The sequence below is a fragment of the Panthera onca genome, chromosome E2 (genome assembly GCF_046562875.1).
Source record: "Panthera onca isolate mPanOnc1 chromosome E2, mPanOnc1 haplotype 2, whole genome shotgun sequence".
Taxonomy (NCBI): Eukaryota; Metazoa; Chordata; class Mammalia; order Carnivora; family Felidae; genus Panthera; species Panthera onca.
The window spans coordinates 10,891,144-10,916,763 of record NC_138353.1 but is presented as its reverse complement, the minus strand read 5'-3'; the positions used below and the strand labels follow the sequence as shown (position 1 = coordinate 10,916,763).

The 25,620-nt window shown below is 56.1% G+C and overlaps 2 protein-coding genes across 3 annotated transcripts; one reads left to right on the top strand and one right to left on the bottom strand.

The window, feature by feature from the left end:
• The first annotated feature begins 1,753 nt into the window (after positions 1–1,753).
• Positions 1,754–20,884, top strand: MEIOSIN (meiosis initiator). 2 transcript variants are annotated; one of them, XM_060651499.3, is made up of 13 exons: positions 1,754–1,824; positions 7,926–8,016; positions 10,981–11,092; positions 12,563–12,697; positions 13,983–14,228; positions 14,954–15,062; positions 15,930–16,030; positions 16,487–16,642; positions 17,182–17,255; positions 18,118–18,282; positions 18,358–18,617; positions 19,428–19,517; positions 20,108–20,884. In XM_060651499.3, the coding sequence occupies exons 1-13, from the start codon at positions 1,754–1,756 to the stop codon at positions 20,271–20,273; spliced, it is 1,776 nt and encodes a 591-aa protein (XP_060507482.3). In that variant the 3' UTR covers positions 20,274–20,884. The 2 variants fall into 2 exon arrangements, with proteins under 2 accessions (XP_060507482.3, XP_060507483.3); XM_060651500.3 differs by lacking the exons at positions 14,954–15,062; positions 15,930–16,030.
• A 167-nt stretch (positions 20,885–21,051) lies between these two features.
• Positions 21,052–25,158, bottom strand: SIX5 (SIX homeobox 5). The gene is made up of 3 exons (XM_060651502.3): positions 24,285–25,158; positions 22,513–23,327; positions 21,052–22,369 (listed from the first exon to the last, which is right to left on the bottom strand). Exons 1-3 carry the CDS (start codon positions 25,079–25,081, stop codon positions 21,750–21,752), a joined length of 2,232 nt encoding a protein of 743 aa, XP_060507485.2. The 5' UTR covers positions 25,082–25,158; the 3' UTR covers positions 21,052–21,749.
• Positions 25,159–25,620: the final 462 nt, after the last annotated feature.

The window sequence follows — 25,620 nt, the reverse complement described above, 5'->3', positions numbered from 1 at the left end:
CGAGGCCAGACGGGGGCGGGGAGGCGGGCAGCTGCCTGAGCGTTGATTGGTTGGCCCTTTGGCGCGCACCGGCAGGGGCCTTGTCTGGAGGCGCGAGGCGAAGCTCCCGCGGGCGCTGGAAGACCGGGCCCGTCCCCAGGCGCGCTTGCGCACGGCCCCTCGCACCCTGCCGTTTCGCCTCTGCAGTCTCGTGCCCCGCACACCTTGGCGGGAACCGGCGGGGGCGTGGCCTGGCCTCAGGAGCTCGCTCTTGCTCCCCTCCACGGGCCTCGCCCGGGAGCCTCGAGCTAAGGGGGTTCGCGGCCACCCCACGCCCGGGTGGGGAGCGCGGTGGCCGAGGCCGGCCTGAGGCTCGCGGGCGCAGCCCGCCTCCCAGGAGGCGCGCCGGACGCTGTCCGATCGGGCTCCTGAGCGTGGAGCTGGCGTGAAACCACAAGGGGGGGCCTCGCGCCATTTTGCACGTCCTGAGGCGGGTGCTGGAGGCCGAGGGGAACTCGCCCTCCAGAAGTGGGGAGCCTGGGGTCCGCTCAGGAGCTGCGCTCTGTGGTCGTGGCCTCCCTCCCGGAGGTGCAGGGGGACAGGAAGGCGAACGTGCCCGGGTGCTCGGAGCAAGGCAGGCCAGGGGCCGCAGAGCGGGGGGGTGCTGGGTTTGAGGTTGGGCCGAGGTTTGGGGGTCCAGACTCAGGTCTGAGATACCGAAGACCCTGAAGAGTGTCGGGGCTGTCGGATAGGGATCCGGGACCTGGGATCTCCGGCTTTGTATCTGGGAGTGACTAGTATTGGAGTCTGAAGGTGTGGGGGCTTTGTGACTGGAAGCTTTCCTGTTGGGATCGGGAGATCCTGGGGAGATTTTGAGTTCCGGGGTATCACTTGGGGGCCCCGGGGCCTGATATGGGAGGTTCGAAGCCTTGCATTGGATTTAGGGATCTAGCACCCCAGTGTGGAGTAGGAGGTGTGAGATTTCGGGGCTGAAGTCACCATTTGGGACTTTGAGGCTTAAATTTCGGGGCCTGGAGTCCCCACGCTGAGTACGGGGCGTCAGTTTGGGGACTCACCTGTGAGATCTCCATTGTAGGGTTGGGGGGGGGGGGTCACAATTTGAAGGTCTGAAAGGATAGTTCTGGAGTCTGGAGGTCTTTGTGTTTGGATCCAACGTCACCGTGGGAGACTCTGGTTTGCTCTGGGGGCTTTTGGGTTTCTTATTTGAGGGTTTGAGTTCTCTGTTAAGGTTTGTGGTCTGTGATCTCAACCGGACTGGGATTGGGGTCGTATTTGGAGATCAGAAGTAGCCAGTTCGGGGGTCTAGAGTATCTCAGTAATACTGTTGAGGGTTTTTAGGTTTGGGAGGGCATCTCTGGGGGTTTTAGATCTTCACTTTGAGAGTTTCAGGTCATGGTTTTTGCATCTTAACCTCACCGTTTAGAGAGTTCAAGCCAGGTTGCAGGCCTGGCCGTGTGACGTGTCACTATTAAGACAGAAGTTCTGAAGTTAAAGTGTGGGAATGTGTGTTTAGTTTTAGGTACAGATCACGACTTGGCCCAAATTTACAGTTTGGGATTCAGGGACTTCGGTTGAGAGTTCAGGGGTTTGACTTTGGTCTCTGGGCCCATATTTGTGGGGGTCGGGGACCCTTGGGCTGTCTGAGTGCTCAAAGGAACAACTTGGGGGAAATGAAGGCTGCCCACCTTGCTAGCCATTCCTCCTGGAATCCCAGAGGTCACTAATAATTCTTTCTTTTTTTCCCTCTTTGCAGATGTGGCATTCCAGTAGACACTTGTGTTCCCCTGAATGGCCCAGAGCCAGTCCCCTGGGTCCCAGTGAGAGGTAAGGGCTCTACCCTGTCTATCTCCCTTACAGCTTCGGCCACTCTCGTTGAATAATAACGATAATGTTTACTGAGCGTTTACTGTTTGTCAGACTCTCCCCTAAGCCCTTTGTTTGTATGATATTCTTTAATCCTTACAACTGCAGAAGGGAGTATGGGCGAATATTACCGCCATTTTCAAGATGAAAGAACTCTCAGGTGGTTGCCAAAGATCATCTCTGAGACCCTTGCAGGCTTTGACCTTCTGAGTTTCTTAAACGCCCTCCTCCCTTTCTTTTTTTCCTGTATTCATTCATCCGGCAAACACCTATCAAGGGCCAGGAATCTCATAGAGGGGATTTTCACAGCAGATTGAGGGTTGGGTCGGTTTCTCCTTCCCTCCAAAGCCTGGCTAAAGAAAAGAGAGCCACAGCTCATCTTATCCCCATTGTCTCCCCAAATGACTGACTGTCCATCCATCTCTCCATTCATTTATTAACTCTAAAATTCAGCATCTGCTTTGTTCAGGTTCTTGACTTAGGTTCTGTGCTCAGAAGGAGCACTATGAAGAAAATGAAGAATGCCTTTCCTGCTGCCCATTCCTCCTGGAATCCCAGAGGTCACCAACAATGTATTCCCTTTTCCCCCTTTCTAGATGGGGGGAGGGTGTTGGTCATTGTATTAATAAAGGCTCTTAGTTGCAATTAACGGGAAACCTGCTGAAACCAGCTTAAGCATAAAAGGGTCATTGGTTCCTCATTGGGTCCTTTAAACAAAAAATTCAGGGGCATCCGGCTTGGCTGCGTCCAGGCAAGGAACCTGCCTCGCTTGCCTCTGCTGTTGCCCTCTGTTGCCTCCCTTCTTAAGCAGGCTCTCTCTTTGTGAGGGCAAGATGGCTTCCAGAAGCTCCAGAACCACATCCTGCCAGCCTGACAACCCCAGCAGGGAGTCTCTTTCTAGGACCCTTGATTCCGATTGGCCAAAGCTGGGTTAGGACCCCAATCCCGAACCAATCACCGTGACTCTTCTTAGCTGGACCTTAGTTCTATGCTGCCGAGTGGAGGGGGAGGTTGGGTTTGACCTTTCTGGGCCACATAGACTGAGAGTGGGGGAGGGGTGGTTCCAAAGGAAATTATTACCAGACAAGGGGGATTAAATGTTCATCAACCAAAACCAACAGGTTTGCCAACCTTCCACCCCCTCCTTCAGCATCCTTTCTCCCTAGAAAATTCTGACAAATGACCGTTCACCTTCTATCTCGAACATTTTGTGAGCACTCTCAATGTGCCAGGTGTTATGCTCAACACCCTCCAGACAAGATAAAATTTTCTAGCCACCTCCATTTTATAAATTAGTTTAAAACAGCGTCAGATCAAAAATTTTTCCAAAGTCACACAGCAAGTGACAGAGCTGGGATTTCCATCTAGATCTGTCTTATTCAAAAGCTGGAGCTTATAATGAACTATTATGCTGCCTCCGGGCACTGCCCCCTGCTTTGTCCCACTTTGGGGCAGCTCTTACTCTTAAATGTCTGCACATTAGGATCTGGGCCTTAGTTTTCCTATATCTAATATGAGATATTTGGACTGGCTCTTCCAGCTCCCTTAAAATAAAAGAACTAGGGAGGGTTTAGCCTGATTAGCTCAGGGAAGAGGAAACCCAAGAAATAGAGTCATTTGCCATTTCAAAGGCTGAGGCCATCAGAAGACAGAAGGAACATCCATAAATTCAATAATTTTTTGTTGAACACTTACTTAGTGCTGGTCATTATTCTAGGAGCTGGGATATAGTCAGGGCAACACATGACTTTCATAGGCCCTAGGCCATTTGCCTTCTTGAACCCCTTCCTCCATTAAAAATGTAAAATTAAAATTAATTAAAATGTAAAATTAAATTAAATTAAATTAAATTGTACATTAAATTAAAATGTAAAAAAATTAAAATTTTTTTAATTTTTAAGAAGTTTTGTATTAAAACTTTTTTTTTATTTAATGTTTATGTATTTTTGAGAGAGACATGGAGCACGAGTGGAGGAGGGGAAGAGAGAAAGGGAGACACGGAATCCAAAGCAGGCTCCAGGCTCCAAGCTGTCAGCACAGAGCCCAACACAGCGCTCGAACTCACGGACCGTGAGATCATGACCTGAGCCGAAGTCGGACACTCAACCGACTGAGCCACCCAGGCGCCCCTTAAAAATTTTAATGTTTTATTTACTTTTGAGAGAGAGAGGGAAACACAGAATTCAAAGCAGGCTCCAGGCTCTGAGCTGTCAGCACAGAGCCTGACACGGGTCTCAAACTTACAGACTGAGAGATCATGACCTGAGTCAAAGTTGGATGCTTAACCGACTGAGCCACCCAGGCGCCCCCAAAAACATATTTTAAATTATAGTTTACAACAACATCAGTATCGATTTTAAAAGAAATTAAAACATTTTTAGGGTGTTTGACTGGCTCACTCAGGGGAGCATGCAACATTTGAACTCAGGGTTTTGAGCTCAAGCCCTATATTGGGTGTAGAAATTACTTAAAAAACAAAATCTCCAAAGAAAAAAGAAAATATTTTCATGAGCCCTTAAAAGCGGCACCAGATTTATGTACTGTACTTACTGTACCTAATGGATAAGTCAGTGTGGGATATAACAATTAATAAAAAAGACCAAAATCCCTGCCCTGTGGTATTTATAATAAAGAAAGATTTCAGGTTCTGATAAATGATATGGGGAGGTGACAAAGAATGTGTTTAGTTCGATCAGTTGGTCAGAAAAGGCCTCTCAGAGGGGGTCATATTTAAGCTAGGTGCTGAACACACCAGCCATACAACAATTAGGGCAAAAGAACATTCCAGGTGGAGGAATAGTAAAAGCCCTAAGGCAGAGAGAAACTTGACGGTTTAGAGAAACGGAAAAAGGACCCATGTGGCTGCAGCTGGCCGGTTCCTGAAGCCCCAGAGGGCAGAGCTGGAATTAGCGGGTGAAAATTATAGACACTATGAGGAAAGAGTTTGTCTGAAACCCGAACCATCCAGTAAGGAAAGAGGCAGCCATGGGAGGAAGTGCCCGGAGCCCAGAGGCCCCTGGGGGCAGACCCCAGGTTACACCTATTCAGGACTACTGCCCATGAGATGCCAAGATTTTGTGATGCCTAGTCATCCTTTTTCTCCCTGTAAATTTTTTTCCTGGAACTTCTGTGTTTGCACACAGAAGGCTCTCTCGGTGCTTTGCAAAACCCCGAGTAAACACCCAGGGACTACATACAGTTGAAATGAAACTCTTTTTCCCAGACATGGTCAAATAACACCTTGAACTTAAATAGGCCTGGACACTTTTTTCTTCCTTGCTTTCCTTCCTTGCTTCTCGCTGGGGCTTCCAGGGGCTCCTCTAGAACAGAAGGAAAGTGGTATGCAAAAAGTAAATATCAGGGCCCGACAGGACTTTAGAGGTCAGCCTAACCCAGTTTTCCTCCAAGGATAGAACGCTAACACCCTAGCCCCTCAAAGTTGTGGTTTCTACCAGGAAGTAACTTGAGACCAGAGATTTGTTTTTCTTTTATTCCTCCATTCAGTTGACTAATATGCATAGTCTTCTATTTCATAGCAGTTTTGAGAGGGTGCACTAATGATATCATCCCCTGTGTAAGGCCCTTTTATGGCTTCCTGTTGGTCTCCAGGTAAGGGCAAAACTCTTCTGTACAATGAGCCTCTGAGACCCTGCCTCATCTGACCCCTATCTTCTCCAGCCTTGTGTCACCCCACAAGACCCCTTGCTTTCTGTGGGCCAGGACACTGGCAGCTTTACTTCCTTTGAGTTCTCCATGCTTCCTCGTGCCACAGGGCCTTTGCACATGTTCCCTCTATCTGAAATGTTCTTGTTCTCTCTTCACCTATCCATCTCCACTCATCCTTCAGCACAGGTTTTGGCCAGGTTTACTTCCTCAGGGAAAACCTCCGATTAGATCAAAGACACCTCTTACAAGTTCTCCTAACACCAAGCAGGTGTCTTTGTCTCCATCAGGGCCAACTTCATGGGTGTGCAACTCATGCAGTTACAGAGCCCTGTGCTTGGCAGAGCCTGATTCTTGGTTTGATGCTCTGCTCTCACCATGTAGAAATTCTTAATTTTTGAAAAAGGGGCCCCACATTTTCATCTGCAAGGCTCTCCACCCCAGTAAGTTTTATAGCTGTTTCTGGTCCCAGTTGGAATTTTATGTTTGTTTGTGTGACAATTTGATTAATGCCTTTATCCCTGAGTGTACTGTGGGCTCTAGAAGGAGCTGTATTTTGTTTTTTATACTTTTTAAATAAAGCTTACTTATTTTGAATGAGAGAGAGAGAGAGAGAGAGAGCAGGGGAGGGGCAGAGAGAGAGAATCCCCAGCAGGCTCCGCACTGTCAACATAGGTTCCGATGTGGGGCTTGAACCCACGAACCATGAGGTCATGACCTGAGCTGCAGTCAGATGCTTAACCAACTGAGCCACCCAGGCGTCCCTTTGTTTATATACGTTTATCCCTATCACCTATCACCATTCCTGGCACATAGTAGGTGCCCAATAAGTAATTGCTAAGTGAATGAGTGAGAAAGATTCTTTAGAGCTCCAGAGTTTGGTTAGGGAGATAAGTGTGTGTCCCACACTACTCCCCCATCTCCTCGAGGGCAATGAACATGATTTCTCTCACCTTCCGTGGTGTCCAGCGCGGGGCCTGAAAAGGAGGAGGTGTTAGTTTGTGGATGTGTGAGTAGGAACTAAACATCTGGCTGTAATCAAGGGAGTGTTTTGGGCGTGGCCATGCTGCAGGTGACAAAGTGCTGTGGCCATTCAGAGCAAGGGAGGAAGGCAAGGGTGGTCGCCAGGGGCTGCCTGGGGCAGGTGGCAATTGAACTGAGCCCCAAGGAAGGTGAGACAAAGATGGGTGGAAACGGGGGGGATCTGGGCATTCAAAAGGAGTCATGGGAGTGGTGGCAATGGTGTGTAATTTGGGAGAGAGGCTCCATTGTCTTTGTGTCTCCATCTGTCAAGATTGGGGTGGAGGTGTGTATACAGGGATATGTGATGAATTATGGATTCAGGGATTAGATCCTGGAAGTTCTGCATCCCCCCAGGAGTCAGCTTCTGCCATGCCCTTATTTATTTATCTAGCAAAGATGTGCCGAGTTCCCACGACGTGCCAGACCCTGTTCTAGATGCTAGAGATACAGTGGTTCCCCCCTCCACCAGCTCTCAGCTCAGAGCGGGGCCCAGAGAAGTGCGTGAGCATGGGGCTGAGGGACCTTAGCAGCGGTATCCCACCTGTCCCGTGGAGTTAGAGTCACTTGATGGGGGAGAACCAAAGAAAGTAAGAGATGAGACCAGGATGGTCAGCAGAGCCAGGCCTTGAGGGGCATTATTTTTTTCTTTTAATGTTTATTTATTTTTGAGACAGAGAGAGACAGAGCATGAACGGGGGAGGGGCAGAGAGAGAGGGAGACACAGAATCTGAAACAGGCTCCAGGCTCTGAGCTGTCAGCACAGAGCCCGACGTGGGGCTCGAACCCACGGACCGTGAGATCATGACCTGAGCTGAAGTCGGACGCTCAACCGACCAAGCCACCCAGGCGCCCCAGCCTTGAGGGGCATTATAAAAGCTGTGTTCAGAGTTTAAACTTGACCTTTAATAATAGGATGGCGTTGAGAGATTTGAAACACTTATTAGTCAAGTAACATATCAGGCTCTGTGCTGGGCGGCTTCACACACACTAATTTATTCAGTCCTATTGATGATCCTCTGAGCCTGAATGGATCTCCTCATTCCCACTGCACCGATGAGAAAACCGTGGGCAGATCTGGTTTTCAGAAAGATCACCCTGACTCTAGGAGACAGTATGGGCTGGAGGAGGCCAGACAGGAGGCCGGGAGAGCTAGGGGAATGTCAACATGTGGACCAGGCCAGGGGCTGGGGGTGGAGAGAAGGGATTGCAAGGGGAACGGGTGAGATTTGATGACCGAGGGGGTGAGGATTCTGTCTGGGGTGTCAGGGGCGGGGAGCTTCTCTGAGAAGGGGAACCCTGAGACCAGTGGTTTGGGGGTCAGGGGCCAATTTCCATTTTGGCTGTCCTAACCCAAACCGGCTCTTGGCCCAAAACAGGAGGCAAAGGAAAAACCACACCAGCAAACTGCAGGAGCTGGCACTGCTGCTACCCATGGCCCTGAAGAAGGGTACCAAGAAGCTCACCAAGGTATGGGGACCGAGGGAGAGGAGGCGGACGTGGGAGGCAGATCTGAAAATATCAGTAACCAGCTTAGCCTCCCTCATGCTGGGACCCCTCGACAGGCCCTTTCAGGGATGGTGCCCTCGATGGGGCATTTCTGTGATCCCATGACCAGAAGACGGGTGGTGGCAGGGGTGGGGTCTGTTTTTGCAAAGGAGGCAGGGGAACCTGGGAGGGGAAAATCGGCAAAGAGCCTGGTAAAGGTCATCACTTTGGGACTCAAACAGCCATGGGTTTGAGCCCTTCAGCCCCCAAACGATAGGACTCTGGGCCGGGCGCTCAGCTTGTCAGCCTCTCCAGCATCATGCTTCTCAGCTGTAAAACAAGAAACAATAACATCTACTACCCAGCAATACTGTGAGGCCAAAATGACATAATAGCCATGAACAAATGTCGGTTCCCTGTCTGTGAGTCCCTTGTTTTGTGTCCTGTGGGCATCTCCTCCCCGAGGTAGAGATAGATAAGGCTTCTCTGGGCGTCCGCAGTGCCTCCTCAATAAAAGTATGCAGTGCTGAGCTGACACCTTGCTCCCGCCACTGGGAGCAACTTAATAAGGGACTCAAAGATCTGGAAGGCCTGGTGTGATGCTTTCTCGCTCTCGTTCCTCTCATTCCATCCTGTCATTCGTTCATTCATCAGCTGGTTATGGAAAGACGGTTGGATGTCAGAAGCTGTTCTCGTCTCAACAAGGGGAGGCAAAGAAACTTGGTACCCATCCTCTGGGAACTCACAGAGTTCCCAGCATGAGTTCCCCATTGGCAGAACTCACCCCTCTGAAGCACAGAGGGGTCAAGGACACAGCTGGTTAATAGCAGAGAGAGAGTCAGGTTTGTGGCATTCCAAAGGCTCACCTCCTCAACGGTTCTGTCATTCAGTGCTCCATAGGTGTTTGTTGAATGAAAGAACGAGTAGATGAGTGAGTGCCTGAATTCCCTGAGTTGAGAATGTTACAGGACCATCTATCTTCCCTTCAGAAGGTCTCCGGGATTTGAACCTCTGCTGGTAGTCCCCATACTAACCTTCCTGAAGTATTGATCACTGAGCCTTTGGTCTTGGAGTCTGAATTGATGCCCAATTGCCTTCTGCATAAAAACAATACCAGTATGGGGCGCCTGGGTGGCTCAGTCGGTCGAGCATCCAACTTCGGCTTAGGTCATGATCTCACGGTTTGTGAGTTCGAGCCCGTCAGGCTCTGTGCTGACAGCTCAGAGCCTGGAGCCTGCCTTGGATTCTGTGTGTCTCTCGCTCTCTGCCCCTCCCCCCCCCTCAGAAATAAACACTAAAAAATGATACCAGTAATAAAAAACATTACATATTACTTTATAGTTCATAAACATTTTAGCTTAGTGAGTGCCAATCACGTGCCAAGCCTGGTGTTGGAGATACCGTACCTGATCTTGAGAAACCCACAGTTCGGTTCTCAAAGTTAGAAAAGGTCCTCACTTAATCCTTTGAGAACCTGATGAAAGTGTTCTCACCCAAAGTGTATCAGGCTCTGTGCTGGGCAGTTTCACACACACTAGTTTATTCAGTCCTAACGACGATCCTCGGAGCCTATGTGAATATCCTCATTCCCACTGCACAGATGAGAAAACTGAGGCACAAAGAGGTAACGTGGCCTGCTCCCAATACCCAGCCAGGAAGTGCCACATGGAGCCCAGGTCCTTCCAAAGTAATACATAGTCTCCTGCCTGTGTCACACATATTCCTTAGTTAGATTACAGCTTCCTCCCGTGGATCAGGTCAGATCATTTCAGCGACCATCGGTGTTATATCTTCTGGAATGGTTTCACACATTTCCCTTTGTGGGATCGTGTTTCCTGATCTCAGGTTTGGAAGATTACTGCTAATGGTTTTGTTGTTATTCTAGGGATCCAGTTCAATCCAAGAAATACTTGCTGGCATTCTTCCCTCTCCTCTTCCCCAGGCTAACTAACCCCTGTCATTCTTCAGGTCTCCGTTTAAATGCTTTTTCAGACACTCAAGTCCACTTTCAGAATCTCTTGTTACACTCTTATTCGGAATGCTTATCACACGGTTGGTAATTTTGCATCATTTCTGAGTTTATTGAGGCCCACTGCCCTCCCTAGATTATAAATTCCAGGAAGGTAAACAGAAGTGTGTTGGTTCACCCCTGCATACCTGGCCCTCAGTGGGTAGTGGTCTGTTTGAGCTTCGTGCCTCCATTACCAACTTAGTCAGTACTTGGTGGCTGGCTGGCTGGCTGGCTGATGCCTGCCGGGCAGAAGGCATAATGCTCAGTGCTACGGGGGAGGTCAATCTTCAGCGAACACTGGCTAAGCTACCTCTTTATTCTGTGAGTGAGGGATACAGGAATCGCTTAGCTACAATCTCTACCCTCAACTAGTTCAAGGTCAATGAGAGAAAATAACGCATAAACAGGTAATTATAAAACAGGCCCAGGGTATTACAAGAATGCTGAGGAGGGACATCTGACCCAGCCTGGGTGAGAGGGGTCAGGGAGGTGGAAAGTTTCTGGAAGGGGAGACCACTGTGCTAAGTAAGGCTCAAAGGTGGAGAAGCCAGAGCAGGGGTCTGTGGGGAGGGGGGAGGGGGGCTTTGCAGGTAGAGAATACAGCATACGCGAAGGGTCAGGGGTGGAAAGCCAGATGGTGTGTGTTGAAAAACTGGGCCAGGAGGCAGGCGGACCCGGGTTCAGATCCCAGCACTGCCACTTCCTCTCTTTCACCTTAGCGTTAGCACTCCGAGCCTCAGTTTCCTTAGCTGTAACAGAAGTCTCCCTGAGCGGCAGCAAGGACTAAGCAGCAGAATAGGAGCACCTCTGCCAGTGGAGGAATTGTTGGGGTGGGGAACGCGGTCCCAGAGCCTTTCTGTCTCTGGTCCCCAGTAGCCTCACACTGTCGTGGGACCCCACTCTGGTGCTCAGCCTTGTCTTTCTTTTGAGGGCAGAAGGAGATTCTCCTGCACGTCCTGCACTACATTCAGTACCTCCAGAAAAACATCGATGTGGCCAAGGCCTTGCTCAAATTCCATACCGCCAATGGGGAAGGCGGACTTGGGGGTAAGTAAGTTCAGTCCCCATCTCCCAATGCCTGCCACAGACCAAGAGCTGTGCTGCCGTCGGGGGCACCGAGTGAGTGACTTAGATGAGTCCAGGCCCTCCGGCCTCTCAGAGCCTGGCCGAGGGGACAGAGACAGAGAGATGCGTGTGATGCTGTGAACTTAGGGGCATCTGGGAAGACTGTGGCGGGGAGGGGCCTTGCGACTGGGCCTTGGAGGATAGGGGCAGGGGGACCCCACCAGGCAGAAGCAGCAATGGGCGTGTATGAGGAGACACCTATGGAAGGTCTGGGACAGGCCAGCAGCGGGCACGCTTGGAGGGACCGCGTAACATCAAGATGACGCGCGAGGTTCTTGAACCGGATCCTGACGCGGACACAGGTCTCGGGACCTCAGCCTCTCAATGCCTCAGTTTCCACGGCTGCAAAATACTAGCACAGTTGAGCCTGGACTAACATGGGTTTGAACCGCATGGACTCACCTCTACACAGGCACTTCGGGAGAAATATCGTACGGAACTGTAAATGGTATTTTCTCTTCCTTACGGTTTTTTAACATTTTCTTTTCTCTAGTTCACTTTGTGGTAAGAGTTCAGTAGATAACACATATAATATGCAAAATATATGTGAGTCAACTGTTTATGTTATTGGTCAGGCTTCTGGTCGGCAATAGGCTATTAGTAGTGAAGTTCTAGCGCAGGGGGATGGGCGCCCCAACCCTGCTTGTTCAGGGGCCACCTGTACTTCCTTCCTGTGTTCGTCATGAGGCTTAAGTGAGTTAATACACATAGAAAGTGTCACACGGTGCCTGGAACAAGCCGCTTGTTCCCCGTGTGCCGGGTGCCGTCCTTGTTTCCGGCATAAAAAATCCACGGGCCACAGTGAGAGGAGGTGAGGTGAGGGTCCAAGACCCTGAAGGGCTTTGAGCCAGGGAAAGCCAGGATCAGATTTTTTTTTTTTTTTTTTTTTTTTTTTTTGGAAGACGAGCCTGACATCTAGTGTGTGGGATTGGGTATTAAGTGAGAAACTGGAGTCAGGGAGGTCAGCGAAGAGGCCTTTAGGAGTGATCTGGACAGGATGACCGGACAGACCGAGCTAGCACTGAGGGTGAGGCTGTAGACAGAAGTGGTACATTTGGGAGATGCTAACAAAGGGCAGTTGAGAGGCCTGATAGGCCCCAGGCAAGCCAGGGTGGGCAGCGGAGTCTTCACTGCCCTGAGGAAAGTAGGAGGAGGCATTGGTTGGGGATGAGGCCTACGGGGAGGCATTTGGGAAGCGCTGAGCCTGTCTTCCCTCTTGGCAGAGGCCCAGGATGGCCCTGGGGACACCTGACTTCTCGCCCTGTACCTCTACTGCCTGGATGTGCAGCCTCACAGCCATCCATCCGATCTCTTCCCAGGAGCTCAGTTTCCGCACTTGTAAAGTCAGCTGGTTGGGGCCATCCGACCTGACTCTTTCTCCGTCCTGTGCAGGGCTGGTTCGGAACCCGGCCGTGGGCCCAGCAAAGCTGAGACGCTCCACCCCTTCGCGCTCCCCACACTGGAGGAAGTCCCGTCTCCAGGGAGGCTGCCGGAAACCTCGGAAGAAGAAACTGACCGGATCGTCAGGTACAAGTGAGGCTAGACAGGAAGCCAGGTCACTGGGAGCAGAGCTCCTTCCCCAGAGCCGTTCTTACTCCGGGGAGGCCCAGGCAGCAACCCAGAGCCCCTGCCCAGGCTTTACAGTGAGACAGACCCACCTGGTTCAACTCCCAGCCCCTGGAGCGGTTACTTTCCTCCTCCGAGCCTCAGCTTCCCGGTCTGGAAATTGTAGTACCTGCCACTGGGTGGTGTTAAGGATGAGCCTGTGTACACACCCCTCGAGCAATGCTGAGTGGAGAGGCACATGGTCAGCGCTCAGTGAGTGGAAGCTGCTGTTAGCACATAGTCTTTACACCCAGTCATGCATCCTGGGCCAGGACATCAGGGAGCGCGGGGTGATGGAAAGACCCAAGTGTGGAAAGCAAGCATCCTAGGGCTGGCCTCAGCCTTGCTACTGACTCGCTATGTGTCCCTTCCCCTCCACATGCCTCAGTTTACATGTTTTTAAAATGGGACTTGTACCTAAACAATGATTTCCAGTCTCGGCTGCATATCTAATTGAATCATCCAGGGTACTTTTAAAAATGCTTATCCCTGGGGCACCTGGGTGGCTCAGTTGGTTAAGCATCTAACTTCAGCTCAGGTCATGATCTCACAGTTTGTGAGTTCAAGCCCTACTTCGGGTGAGCTCGTGCCCCGCTTCAGGTGAGCCCCGCTTCTCTCTCTCTTCCCCACATAGGATTCTCGCTCTAGCTTTCCCTCTCTCTCTCTCCACCACTCACTTACTTGTGCCCTCTCTCTCTCTCAAAAAAAAAAAAAAGAAAAAAAAAAAGCCCAATGCCTGTCCCTGGGGCTCCTGGGTGGCTCAGTCAGTTAAAGGTCAGACTCTTAGTTTGGGCTCAGGTCATGATCTCCTCGTTCGTGAGTTTGATCCCCACATCAGGCTCTGTGTTGACAATGCAGAGCCTGGTTGGGATTCTCTCTCTCTGCCCCTCCCTTACTCGTGCTTTCTCACTCTCTTTAAGTAAATAAATAAACTTAAAAAAAAAAATGCCTATCTCTGCGCCTCATACCCTGAAATTCAAATTCCAGTGGTCTGGGGTGGAACCTGGGCATCAGTATTTTTCCAGACCTCACAAGATGATTCTAACGTGTGGGCAGGGGAAGGGAGCCTACGTTGAGCTGATCTCCAACTGAGGCCCAGGCTTACCTGGGCAAAGCTTTGAATAGGTTGTGGGACCCAGAGCAAAGATAGCCCCCCATCTGAGCCATATTCTGGCCCCCTCTGACACCTGTCTCTCTGCTCCCCCAGAACGCCAGACCCGGGCCCAGAAGCCTCGCCGCTGCCTGGCCCTGGACAAGCCCGAGAAGTGGGTAACCCCATCCCCAGAGCAGCAAGGAGGAAATGTGGGGAGGACCACCACTCCTTCAAGATGCACCACCTCCAGCAATCACCCCAAAGCTGCATCGGCCCTGCCTCAAGATGACAGAAAGGGAGGAAGGTCCCGGCTGACGTTGCTGGACATGGCTGAGAACAGCATCCACTGTGACATCTCAAGTTGGTCTCCTTCCTCACTGTTATCTTAGCCGGTTATTTATACACTGCTTGTCAGGTACCAGCAATGTCCTGAGTCCGGTCCCAGTAGCTGGGGACTCCATGGTGCACAAGAGAGACGCTGTCTCAGGCCTCTTTCCCTGTTCTCTTTTCTTCTCAGGCTCTGTTGTGGGACAGCCTCAGTGTGGCCCTCATGTGAGGCTGTGGGTCACAGAACTGGGGGAGGGCAGGCGGTCGCTCTCGTGACTCTGGTCCGTGTGCCAGGTTGAAAAGTTGCAGACACACACCCAGCAGGGAGCCAGGCGAGAAAGGGGTGCTTGGAAGGCAAGGCCCTGAGCTGTTCTATCCCCTCTGTTCACTTAACTGTGAAAGGCTTATAAAAATGGCGCCTTTCAGCCCAGGGCTGCCGACTGCCACGTAAAATGTCTAAAACCTCGCTGGCACGGTAAGCACTCTGTCCTTGTCTTTGCTATCGTCATTTTCATCGACACTATTCCACTTCAGGATTTTAGCTCCCTTCCAGCTTCTGAGAAAGAGGTAGGGTTCCAGAAACCCAGGGGTCATTCGGGTTGTCCTGGAGCCTCACGCAGAGGCCCCGCAGCCTGAGGTCTTGCTAGGATCTGGGCGGGAGAGGCTGTAGCAGGCCCCGGCACCTCTGCATCCCTGTGTCTGTGAGTCCCAGGAGGTGTTCCAGTCACAGGAGTAAGCATCCCGACTTGCCCCCGTAGGCTGCTGTTGCAGAGTCAGTGCCCAGGGTAATGGGCCCTACCTTGCCTTCAAGGCCCAACAAGGGGCCGAGGGGATCCATTTTCTCAACAGGACACAGCCCTGTCCCAGGTAAGGGAACCCCAAGGGCTCTGAGTGGGGGAGGCTGAGGTGTGTGATCTGGAATGGCTGAGGGGCAGTGAGAAGCGAGGTTGATTTACATCCTCGCTGGTATCTGTGGAGAGAGTACCTCTGTGGGCCTAGCTTGGTGCAGGCGGTTGAGGCTCCAAGGAGGGCCCTGCTTCCGGTCTGCCGGACCAGGGCTGCAGCCCCTCACCAGCCTCCCTGCCTCCTGCCTCACCCCTTCCAGCCCGTCCTCCCTAGTTGCCTGACTGACTTCTCTAACCACAGACTGTGGTCACATCAGCTCATGGCTTTAAGGCCTCCCTCAGTGCCCATGGGGAAGAGCCAGATAGAACTTCCCCGGCCCTGGTTCATCCTGCCAGCCCTCTCTGTTGCCCCTCGCCCATGAATCTTACCCTTAACACCACGAAATATGTGGCACTCCACAGGAGCCACACTCTTGCCGCCTCTGGGCTTTTCACCCTCTGATCCCTCTTCCCGGCAAGCCTGTTTCCCTCATCCCCCTAGAAAGCCTCCACCCTTCCGGCTGACCTCAGTGTGGTCCTCCCTCCTGCCTTGTCCACCTTCTCTGTCCTCCTGGAACGCCACCCATCACGGCCCTGCCCCCTGTGTCACCAGCACCCCATGACACCTGCCTCTCCTCACAATCTGAAGCCCCTTGAGGGCAGGCGCCTCAGCTGATTAAGCTTCCGGCCCGCCCCGCCCCCCCCCCCCAGCAGCCAGCACAAAGCGACCCCCATCTTCAATCACAGTGGGTGACACCAAGACGCCCCAGGGAGAAACGGCTCGCCCCAGGTCACATGCAGCTCCCAGCCCAGGGCTCCGGGTCTGCCTCTTGAATTCTACCTCTTGCAGACAGAAGATGGTGTTCTACGATTCCAGCGAGGAAGTGGACAAGGAGTCCCCAGATGCTGACCCTTGGCTTCCTGCCTGGACCCCAGAGGGCAGCCCCCATGGTGACTGGATCTGTCTGTCCTCCCTGTAGGCTAGTGTGGGGGCCGTCCTTGGTCGTTTCCTCCTGAGGCCTACTGGCGGGGAGGAGACCAGGACTGCCGCTGCGGGCAGGGCCACGTAAGCTTACCTGCTATCGCTGAGCCATCGGTTGCTATGGCAGACGTTAGTAATCAACCATCATTCTTTCTGTTGAGCCCAGAGACTGCCTCAGAATCTTTCTTAACGCAGAGCTCCGGGGAGCTACAATCAATCTATCATATTTGGCACACCAGATATTGATGGTTTCGGATTTGGCCATCCACAGCATCATGCCGGGCATCTTGTCTCTTAATTTCCTCTCCCAAGCGCTCCAAGTGAGCCATCGGCAGAGTCACCTTTCCCAGTGCCCAGCACCACCTCCTCGAAGCCAGCTGCTGTGCGGGGCTGACACATCCTCAAGCCTGATGCTTCCTTTTCAGGGAGCTCGCTGGCCTTGGGGCCTCCCCAGGTTAACAGCTGGGCTGTGACAGGCCACCCGAGTGAGATCCTCGGGCTCAGCCCCTCCCTCTTCAGCTCCCCAGGAAACACGCTGCCAGAACAGATCCTGGAGGACGGTACTGAGTACCTGATGCAAGGTGAGCGCCCAGGGCTAGATGTGACGCTTGGTTCTTTCAGAAAACATTCAGTGAGGGCCGCCTGGGTGGCTCAGCTGGTGAAGTGTCTGACTTTTGATCTCAGCTCAGGTCTTGATCTCAGGGTTGGGAGTTCAGGCCCCACATTGGGCTCCACGCTGGGTGTCGAAGCCTACTTGAAAGAAAAAAAAGAAAGAAAGAAAACATACGGTGATGCCCACCAAGTGTGCTGCCCTGTGCTCGGCAGAACTGGGTCCCAGGGGTGAATCCCATCCAGGCCCTGCCTCGAGAAGCCCACAGCCTCGTGGGGAAGCAGCCCAGGCCAGTGTGGTGAGGAGAAGGCTCCAGGAGCCTGCGGTGGGGACCCACTCACTCGGCTCAGGTTGGAGGTGCCCCAGGGGAGCTGGCCTGCGAGCTGGATTTGGACCTGGGACAGGAGATCCCAGAACAGAAATCTAGAGAAGGGCACTGAGGCTCTCCGGCCGGCCCTGCGAGGGAGGCATTTCCATTCCAGCCCCTGCCCTGGTCTCCCTCCCTGACAGGTCTCTTTGAAGAAGTGTTCCTAGATCCTGAGTCTCCACTCCCCGATGGCTTGCTTGAGGTGCCACAGAACAAGGTAGGCATCTGTCCGCAGACACGTCCATCCTTCTTTCCGCACGTGTCACTCACCTGTTTCGTTTACTCCTCCGTCTCCTCTACCGTTAAGCCGCCTTCCCCCACCCACTCACCATCCACCTGCTCACCCTTCTCCTCGTCTTTCCAGAGATTCATCTACCGTCTGTGCCCTCGTCTGTCCGTCCTTATCCTTTGAACATTCACTGCTGGCCACCAGGCACCCCACTCCGTGCTGGGCATTTGGAATAAACTAGACACAAAGGATAAGAGCTAAAAGCTGCCAGGTGCCCGTAAGAGACCCCACGTAATTTTACAACTGCTCTGTGAGGTGGGGTCTCTTGTGACCCGCATTCAACAGATGAGGAAACTAAAAACGGCAGACTGAGCTCAGGAATCTTCAGCTGGAAAGAGGACCCCCCCACACACACACCAGGCCCCAAGGCCCGCCACTCACCCGGCTGGTCCCCAGATAAGTGTTCCTTCGTGTGGGAGGCGGCCCCCTGCCTCAGCGAGTAACTGAATCACAGCATAGACACCTTTGGCGGAGCTCCTAGTAAGCGCCGGGCACTGTGGTGGGTGCTTCTCGGCCCTGTGAGGCACGTGTAGTGACCGCCATTCTGTGGGCAAGCCTGATGCTCGGAGAAGCTACGCCTTGCCCAGGACACAACGGCTGCTGAATTGATGGCGTCGAGAGCTATTGCCCCGGAGGACCTGAGCCCCACCCAGCCCCTCTCTGACCTGCTGTGGGAACTTGGGAACATTTGCCTGCATGTCCAGGAGGTGTTTGGACCAGGGAGTCTTAAATTTGAGCTGGGACACTGCGGTCTCCCCCACATCTCCCGTCTTTCTCCCTCACTCCCCAGGAGACACCCTCTGAGGCTCCCAAGGACCCCCCCGACTCCCACAGCCTGTGCCAGTCCTCTGTCTCGCTGGACCACTGCTACCTGTCGCTGAGCGAGAACAGCAAGGCGCCGTCCAGCTCCAGCTCTGAGAACATGGACGAAGAGTCGGTGTGGAGGCAGCTAGAGGTGAAGGGGGGACAGCCATCGGAGGGGTCGGTCCCATGTCTCCGGCCCACTCTCACCTCCCTGTCCCCTGCCCAGGACGATGAGGCCGACCCCGAGCGCCTGCAGTCCTCCAGCGATGAGGACGGAGACTACACATGGACCCCCACCAGGCGGGCCGCGACCCAGCCCTCTGCCGGGAGAAAGGCCAGGAAGGGCCGGGCGGGCAAGGGCCAGGTGGGCAGGGGCCAGGCGAAGCCCAAGGAGAACAAGAAACCCCCCTGCCCTACCCAGATGAAGAAAAAGTGTGTCAATGGCTTCATCATGTTCTGCAGGATGAACCGGAAACAGTACATCCGGTGGGTGGGGGTCCTTTGGGGCCCTGGGTGGGGCCTGACCTGCACTGTCCACCCGCCCCCCCGCCCCCAGAGTGCGTCGTCCCTGCTGTCTGACACATTTGCCCCTTCCAGAAACGACCCAGTGACCCTTCCTCAGCCACACTCCCCACCCCCCGCCCTGCCCCCCCCCCAGCATCTAACTTGGTCCCACTGCCTTGGTCAAGGCCTGCGAATTATAAGCAGTGAAACCCGAGTCACACTTAAAGAAAAAGACAATTGGCTTATATAACCTGACGGAAGGGGAGAATGCGATTGCTTCAGGTGCCGCTGGGCCTAGGGCTCAGACGTTGCTGTCTGGAAGTTTTGTCCCCATCTCCTACTTGGCTCCTCTGGGTTGGCTTTGTCCTTCAGCACTCAGGGTGGGGTCAGTGCAGGGTCACACCAAACAACCTGGTGGGAGGAGAGCTCCTTGTTTCTAATGTTTCCGGCAAAAGTTCTCGGGGCTCACCTGCTAGATCAGTCACCCAGCCCTGACAGTGAAGGGTGGGGAGGCCTCCCGATCCACAACGGGGAGACGGTGCCCTGACAGGAAGATCCAGGTGCTGGTACCGGAGCAGCAGATACAGGTCCTCCGCACGTCCCAAGACACGGTGTCCCCTTCCCAACAACCATTCAGTCCCACTCCCTTTTCTGACAACTGAGCCCCAGAGGGTGTGTTCTGAGGCTTTTCAGGCCAACGCGGATGGGAAAGCCAGGACCCTGAGAGGGCAGGGAAACCTCCTTCACAGGCTCCCCCGAAGGCCTCTCCTGACCTCCTCCCTCCTGTCCCAGAGCCTGCCCTGGGACCGCATCCACGGCTGCCACCAAGGAGCTGGCCCAACTGTGGCGGGTGATGACCCAGCAGGAGCGCAGACCATACTGGTGAGGAGCCCCTGCCTGGAGCCGAGGGCCCTCCCTGCTCCCTACTGCTGCTCTGTTTCCCAGAGCCTCCAGCTTCATGGTATCGGAGGCAGGCTGGAGCTGACTGGGGTGCAAGAGTTGGGTGCTGCAAATGCCTAGGAACGTGTTAGGGGGTGATGGGTAGAGAGGGGCCCTACCTCGCAGCTTAGAAGGGCAAATGGCGGGCTGTGGCCCCCTTCTGCCCTTGTTGCCGCAGGGAGCTTCTCAGAGCAGGAAGCTGACTCTTATCGCCCTGTCACTAGGCCTCCTCCCTGCCTCCCCCTCTCTGCCACCCTCTCCTGTCTAACATCAGAGCTGTCACCTGCCCCTTTCTCACTGGCCCCTGAAACACATGACATGTCTGTGCACGGTTTTTAACACCTCATGGGAGTCTGAGGCTCCAGCGAAGAGCCCTTGACTCTTTCCATCGCACAGACCTGGACTTGGAGGCCCAGAGGTTGGCCTGATGGGGCCAAACAAGGCTCCCGTCTCCCCCCTCAGCCAGGCTCTGGGCCCGGGGAGGTGGGACGGGGAACAGGGAAGGAATGACAGATCTGCCTCCTCTCCCCCAGCGTCAAAGCGCGCAGGTTCAGCCTCCAGCACAACCGGATCGTGAAGCAGGACAGCTCCAGCAGCGACGACGAAGACTGGGGGACCCCCAAGCCCTTCTACCAGCTGCTGGCTGAGAAGGCCCGCTCTTCCTCAGATCTGGCTTCTCTGCTGCCCCCTCACAACTGAGAGGGTAACCCTGCCTCGCCTCTCCTCTCCTCTCCTCCCCTCCCCCGCCCATCTCACAGCTCCCGCAGCTATGGATGGTTTGCAATGAGGAGCCAGGACAAAGCGGTTGTCCCCTCCTGGGCCTCAACCCTCCTCGAGCAGGTCCCTTGGCCAGTTCCTGTGCGGCTGGGAGGGGACGTATTTATTGACCCTGATGCTTTATGAGTTTGCCTCCTCGTACTAGGGCGGCCTGAACTGTGCCTGCCCGCAGTCCACTGCCCTTCCCTCACCCCCTTTCTAGCCAGTATATCCTGGGAGCTGCAGGGTGGGAGGAAGCCCTGAATGAAATGCAGTAAGGTAAAGTCTACACGGAGGGTCTCCCCCCGCCCTTCCTTTGCCCACCCCAGAATCCAATGGTTTCAACCCCGTTCATTCTTGCCTCACCCCACACCTCCCTCCCCTGTTCTATTTATAGACTATTTATTGTTCTCCACAAAATAAAGTAAGTGGAACCCTTGTTACCAGCAAGAAAGACAAGGGAGGCTCCTTTGGCCCCCTGGCTTCCTCAACGCTGGGTGGGAGGTGCTCCTTCTGCAGGATCTAGAGGCCCTGAGGCCTGCAGTTTGAGAAACACCCTGCCCACACCTTCCCAAGCAGCACCACGGAGCTAAACTCCCCCCACCCGCCCGCCCCATCCTCACCAGGGAGCAACAGTGAGAAAGCCAGAAGCTCAGGTGGGGCTTTTTAGAGTTCAGCTTTTCCTTTGAGCAAGTAATTTAGAAGGGAACCCACACCCCTGGAGGTTCTAGTTGTCTGTTAACTTTATTTTGATTGAAACGGAGGCATAACATGTCCTAGAAAAATAAAGATTTATGATACAAACTAGACACAGGGGTCAGGGTTGCCCCAGGGGTGAGGGGATCTTTGGTCTGGGGCTGGACATGATCAGGCGGCCTCTAGTCCTGGAGGAGCCTCACCCAGGCCTCCCCACACCTGCCTCCCTTTTCAGCAGGAAGGGCCCAGCTGGGAGGGGCTGGTGGTCTGGGGCGCGGACTGCCTGTCCTCCACCCTCCAAGTGGTTCCGGGAACGCTGGATGTCAGTGGACCTATTAATAGTGTTTTAGGGAGTGATAGGGAGAGGGCTCAAGGGGGCTGGAAATCCAGCCACGTGGCAGGACTTTCAGCTCACAGCTAGTACTGGGTTGAGGGGGGCACAGCCCCGGAGTCAGGACCCCCAAAGCTCCCCATACACTGGGGACAGAGCAAGGAGAGGGCTGTAACAGAGGAGGCCTCCAATCCAGAGGACGGTGTCCCTGGGCAGGAGCAGACAGTGGGGAGCCCCCGGCACCTCCAGGGCGTGGAGAGGTTAAGGGGCCCAGGGATACGTAGTGTGTGGGATCTTCAGCTCCCAGCGGTCATGTCCGAGCGATCCCCTCGTCTGGGGCTGTCCTGGACCTTGAGCACCATTGTCAGGAGAGGCGATGAGGCCCGGCCGGGTTACAGTTCCAGGGGGTCTTCCACAGGCACCGACTGTAGCTGGGTCAGAACCTTGGTCTCGGCTTCCAGCCCCTCGTCAACTTCGCCCCCCGCCGTGGACCCCAGGAGCAGTCCTTCAGGGTCAGGGTCCGGCAGCCTCAGCACGGTGTGGGGGGCCTGCGTCCCCAGCCCCTTCTCTGCTTCTAGCAGCCCTTCTGTGCCTGCGCTCAGTTCCAGGCCCGCCGGCCAGATGGGCATAGCTGCAGGCGACAGCATGAGCCCTTCCGGCGGGGGCGCCGGGAAGCCCGGCAGGAGGCCGGAGGAGTCCACAGGGAAGGGCAGGCTGGCGGCAGTGGTGGCGGCAGGGGCGGGTGGCGGCTGTGGCGGCTGATGTGCAGAGAGCGGGCCGAGGGCGTGGACCTCCGGGAGGGCAGGGCTGGGCGCCACTGGGAGGGCTCCCTCGGGCACCGAGATGGCTGCGTCCGGCTTCAGGGGCAGGGCCAGGCTGGGGGCAGGTGGCAGGACCTGGGAGACCAGCATGCTCGTGGGGAAGGTGGCGGTGAGGATGATCTTGCCCTGTTGCACGGCCACGCCTGTCACGATGGGGCTGCCAGACACGGGGTTGGCCAGGAGAAAGTTTCCTGTGGGGACGAGAGGTGGGCCAGGCGTCGGGACGGTTCTGGCACACACCGCCAGGGACAGGCTGCCCCACCTCCCAGAAGCCCACCGCCAGCACTCTCGGCCAGCCCAGCCACCACCCAGGCCCCAGCCAGGCAGGAGGTACCTGGGGCCGCAGCCGAGGGCAGCTGCAGGGCGGTCACGCCCACGCCGGAGTTTATCAGGTGCACGTTGGTAGGGCCCGCGGCAGCCGCCACCTTCACGGGACTGCCTGGCCCGGCGGCTAACAGTTGCAGTGGCCCCACAGCCTGGGGCAGGGTCACCACCTGTGAGGTGGGTACCACCTGGGGCAAGTTCAACAGCGGGGAGGTGGGGCCCAGGCCTGCGGGGTACCCAGGGGGTGGGGAAAGCGGCACCACTTGGGGAGCAGCTACAGAAGGCACCGGTCCCGGGGGCAGAGGAAAGGTGGCGGCCGGCGGGGGGCCGGGCACCACTTGGGGCAGAGGCCCCGGAGCCTCTTCTCCAGCCGGCACCGAAGCAGCCCCCTGGGCCTCCTTGGTCTCCGGGGCCTCGGGCTGAGCCTCCTCTAGTCGAACCTCCCCGGTCTGAGGGTCCAGGACCAGGGAGGTCTTGCCCTCACTGGCCCCCTGGGGACTGGGCTGCGGGGGCGGTGGTGGTGGAGGAGCGCCACCGCCCCCGGTGAGCAGCAGGGGGCCCAGGCTGGAGGCCTCCCCCAGGGCCAGGCTATTGATGATGACGGGGCTCCCATTGAGGAGCACGGCTGGGGAGCTGCCTGCAGCCAGGAAGCTCCCATTCACCAGGATGGAAGAGGAGGCAGGGCACGGTGCTGGAGGGGCGGCCCCCGCCAGAAATATGGAGCCCTGGGCGGGGGCCTCAGATGCCACTGGAGCCACGCCCCTGTCCAGGTCCTCGGGACTGCGGCTGGACTCGTCCTCAGTCGTGGGGTTCCCGTCAGACTCGCTGGCCAGAGAAAGGATCGTGAGTTGTGGTCCTCCACGCCTGAGCTTCCGCATCGGCCAGCAAGCTGCCCTGCAGGAGCACAGGCCCACCACTGCCTCCCCACCTTTCCCCGGCCCAAACTTCCGTGGCCAATTTCAGGAGGTTATAAAACCTCCTCAGTCAGACCACCCAAGGCCCCCTGAGACAGAGCGTTTCCAAGTCCAGCATTGATACCTCTTCATAAGAGCCGAAGCTGGCCACATCGGAGGGAGGAGGCCCTCCTCTCCCAGCCCCTTGGCCTCGGGGCCCCAGAGGCTGAGCACTGGGCTGCCCGAAGTCCCCTGGGTCAGGCCGCAAGCAGCCCAGCGTCTTCGGAGAGCGGAGAGGCAGCCGCCCGCTCAGTTCCCGGTGCCTTCCCCCCCACCCCCGGGGCGTCAGAGAAGGGAGAGAGGCCGGCGCGAGGGGTGGGAGGGGAAGGGCTTGGGTTACAGGGAAACCGGAGCTGGGGAAGGTTCACGTTTCACAACAAAGACAGACGACGGACCACGCTGTTTGGGCACACAGGGGGGTGGGGGGGTGAGGAAGAGCCTCGGTCAGGGAAAGGCCCGGCGGCCCGCGGGCGTGAAAGGTGCCCCCACGCGGGATGGACGGACAAAGGCCCGCCCCCCTTTCCGCAGTCCCCCCGTTTTCTTCACTGCCTCCCCCTGGCCAAGAACATGGATGGGATTCGGGATGGAGCTCCGAATGGAGCAGAGGGAAGAGGTCTCCCAGCCTACGCGACAGAAGTGAGGTCGGGGAGAGGGCCCCGGGCGTGTGCCAGTTCCGTCCACACGTATTCCCTGCGCTGGGGGGGCGGGGAGCGCCTGAAGGTGTGTGCAGGAGGTGTCCCCAGGAGCTCGGCGCGGGTATGGGGGAGAGGGGGTTGGTGGGTAGCACGTCCCCGGGAAAGCGGGACTTGCGCCGCCCGGGTCCCCTCACCTCTTGCAGGGCGCGCCGCCGCCCCCGGTCCGATCGCGCTGTCGCCGGTTCTTGAACCAGTTGCTGACCTGCGTGAGCGAGAGGCCGGTGAGCGTGGCCAGGCGGCGCTTCTCGTCCGGCGTAGGGTAGCGGTTGCCGCGATAGCAGGCCTTAAGCGCGGCGCGGGAGCGCTCCTTGAAGCAGTAGACGGTCTCCTCGCCGTCCCATATGGTCTTGGGCAGCGGGAACTTCTTGCGCAGACGGTACTTGTCCACTGCGCCCAGCGCGCGGCCGCGGGCTCGCTCGGCCTCGTGGTAGCGCGCGCGCAGGTAGAGGTCCTGCAGAAAGGCGTGGTGGGCGGCGGGGAAGGGGCGGCTCTCGAGCAGCCGGTAGAGCTCGGCGTACTCGCCTCGCTGGAAGGCCACCAGGGCCCGAGCGCGTAGCACCGGATCGCTGCCACGTAGGCGCTCGGCCGGGGGCAGTGCGCCCAGGAAGCGGCTCAAGCGGCCGGCGTGGCCCGCCTGTAGCAGCGCCTCGCAAACGCACGCCACCTGCTCGGGCGAGAAGCGGAGGCCCGTGGGCGGCTCGGCAGCGGCCTCGGGGGGCGACCCGGGGACGCCCGGGGATCCCGGGCCCTCCGCTCCCGCCGCCGCTTCGCCCGCCCCGGCCCCGGCTGCGGCCGCCGCCTCACCCTCGGCCGCCTGCAAAGTCTGCAGGAGCTGGCGCGCTTCCTCCTCCTCTTCTTCGGTCGCCGCCGCCGCCACCGCCTCCCCCCCAGCCGCCGGCCCCGCGCTCGGCTCCGCAGGCAAGGTAGCCATGTTTTGCAACTTTGGGAAGTTCCTCCCTCCTTCTCCTCCTCCCTCGGGCTTTCCCCAGCCCCCTCCCCCGCCCGTCCCCCCCCCCTCCGCCCTCCCCTTCGCGCTTCCCGATCTTCAACCCCCCGCCGACCCCGCGTCTCCCCCAGCAGTGCCAGGCCCAGCTCTCCACTAGGGTCTCTGTCCCAGTGTCTGTGTGTGTGCCCGCCCCCCTCCCCGTCTGTCCGTGATTCTCCTTTTGTTTTCCCTCCGCCTCAGGCCGCGCTTTTTCCTCCCCCCGCGTGTGCCTCAGGCTGAGGGCCTCAGTTTCCCCATCGGGACAACGGAGAAGGTAACGGGCCGTCCGGGAAGGCTAAGGGCGCGAAGCCACCTCCGCCCGGAGACTAAGCTTCTGCACGCCTCCGTCTCCAGAGTCCTCTGAAGGCCCCCCCATGCCCCATCTCGGCCCGCGCTCCGCCCCTCGGAATTCCCGGCTCCGCAGGGGGGCGGGTCCGGCAGGGAGAAGGGGCGGGGGAAACGGGTTAGAAAGTTTGCAGCAACTT

What these genes read in the sequence shown, in the direction of transcription:
- SIX5 (XM_060651502.3), bottom strand. Translation starts at nt 25,081, where the DNA reads ATGGCTACCTTGCCTGCGGAGCCGAGCGCGGGGCCGGCGGCTGGGGGG. An exon ending in GGCGGCGCGCCCTGCAAGAG is followed by an intron (nt 23,328 to 24,284) that starts GTGAGGGGACCC and finishes TTCTCTGGCCAG; the next exon opens with CGAGTCTGACGGGAACCCCA. An exon ending in GCCCTCGGCTGCGGCCCCAG is followed by an intron (nt 22,370 to 22,512) that starts GTACCTCCTGCC and finishes TCGTCCCCACAG; the next exon opens with GAAACTTTCTCCTGGCCAAC.
- MEIOSIN (XM_060651499.3), top strand. Translation starts at nt 1,754, where the DNA reads ATGTGGCATTCCAGTAGACACTTGTGTTCCCCTGAATGGCCCAGAGCC. An exon ending in CATCCACTGTGACATCTCAA is followed by an intron (nt 14,229 to 14,953) that starts GTTGGTCTCCTT and finishes TTGCCCCCGTAG; the next exon opens with GCTGCTGTTGCAGAGTCAGT. An exon ending in CAGGAGCGCAGACCATACTG is followed by an intron (nt 19,518 to 20,107) that starts GTGAGGAGCCCC and finishes CCTCTCCCCCAG; the next exon opens with CGTCAAAGCGCGCAGGTTCA.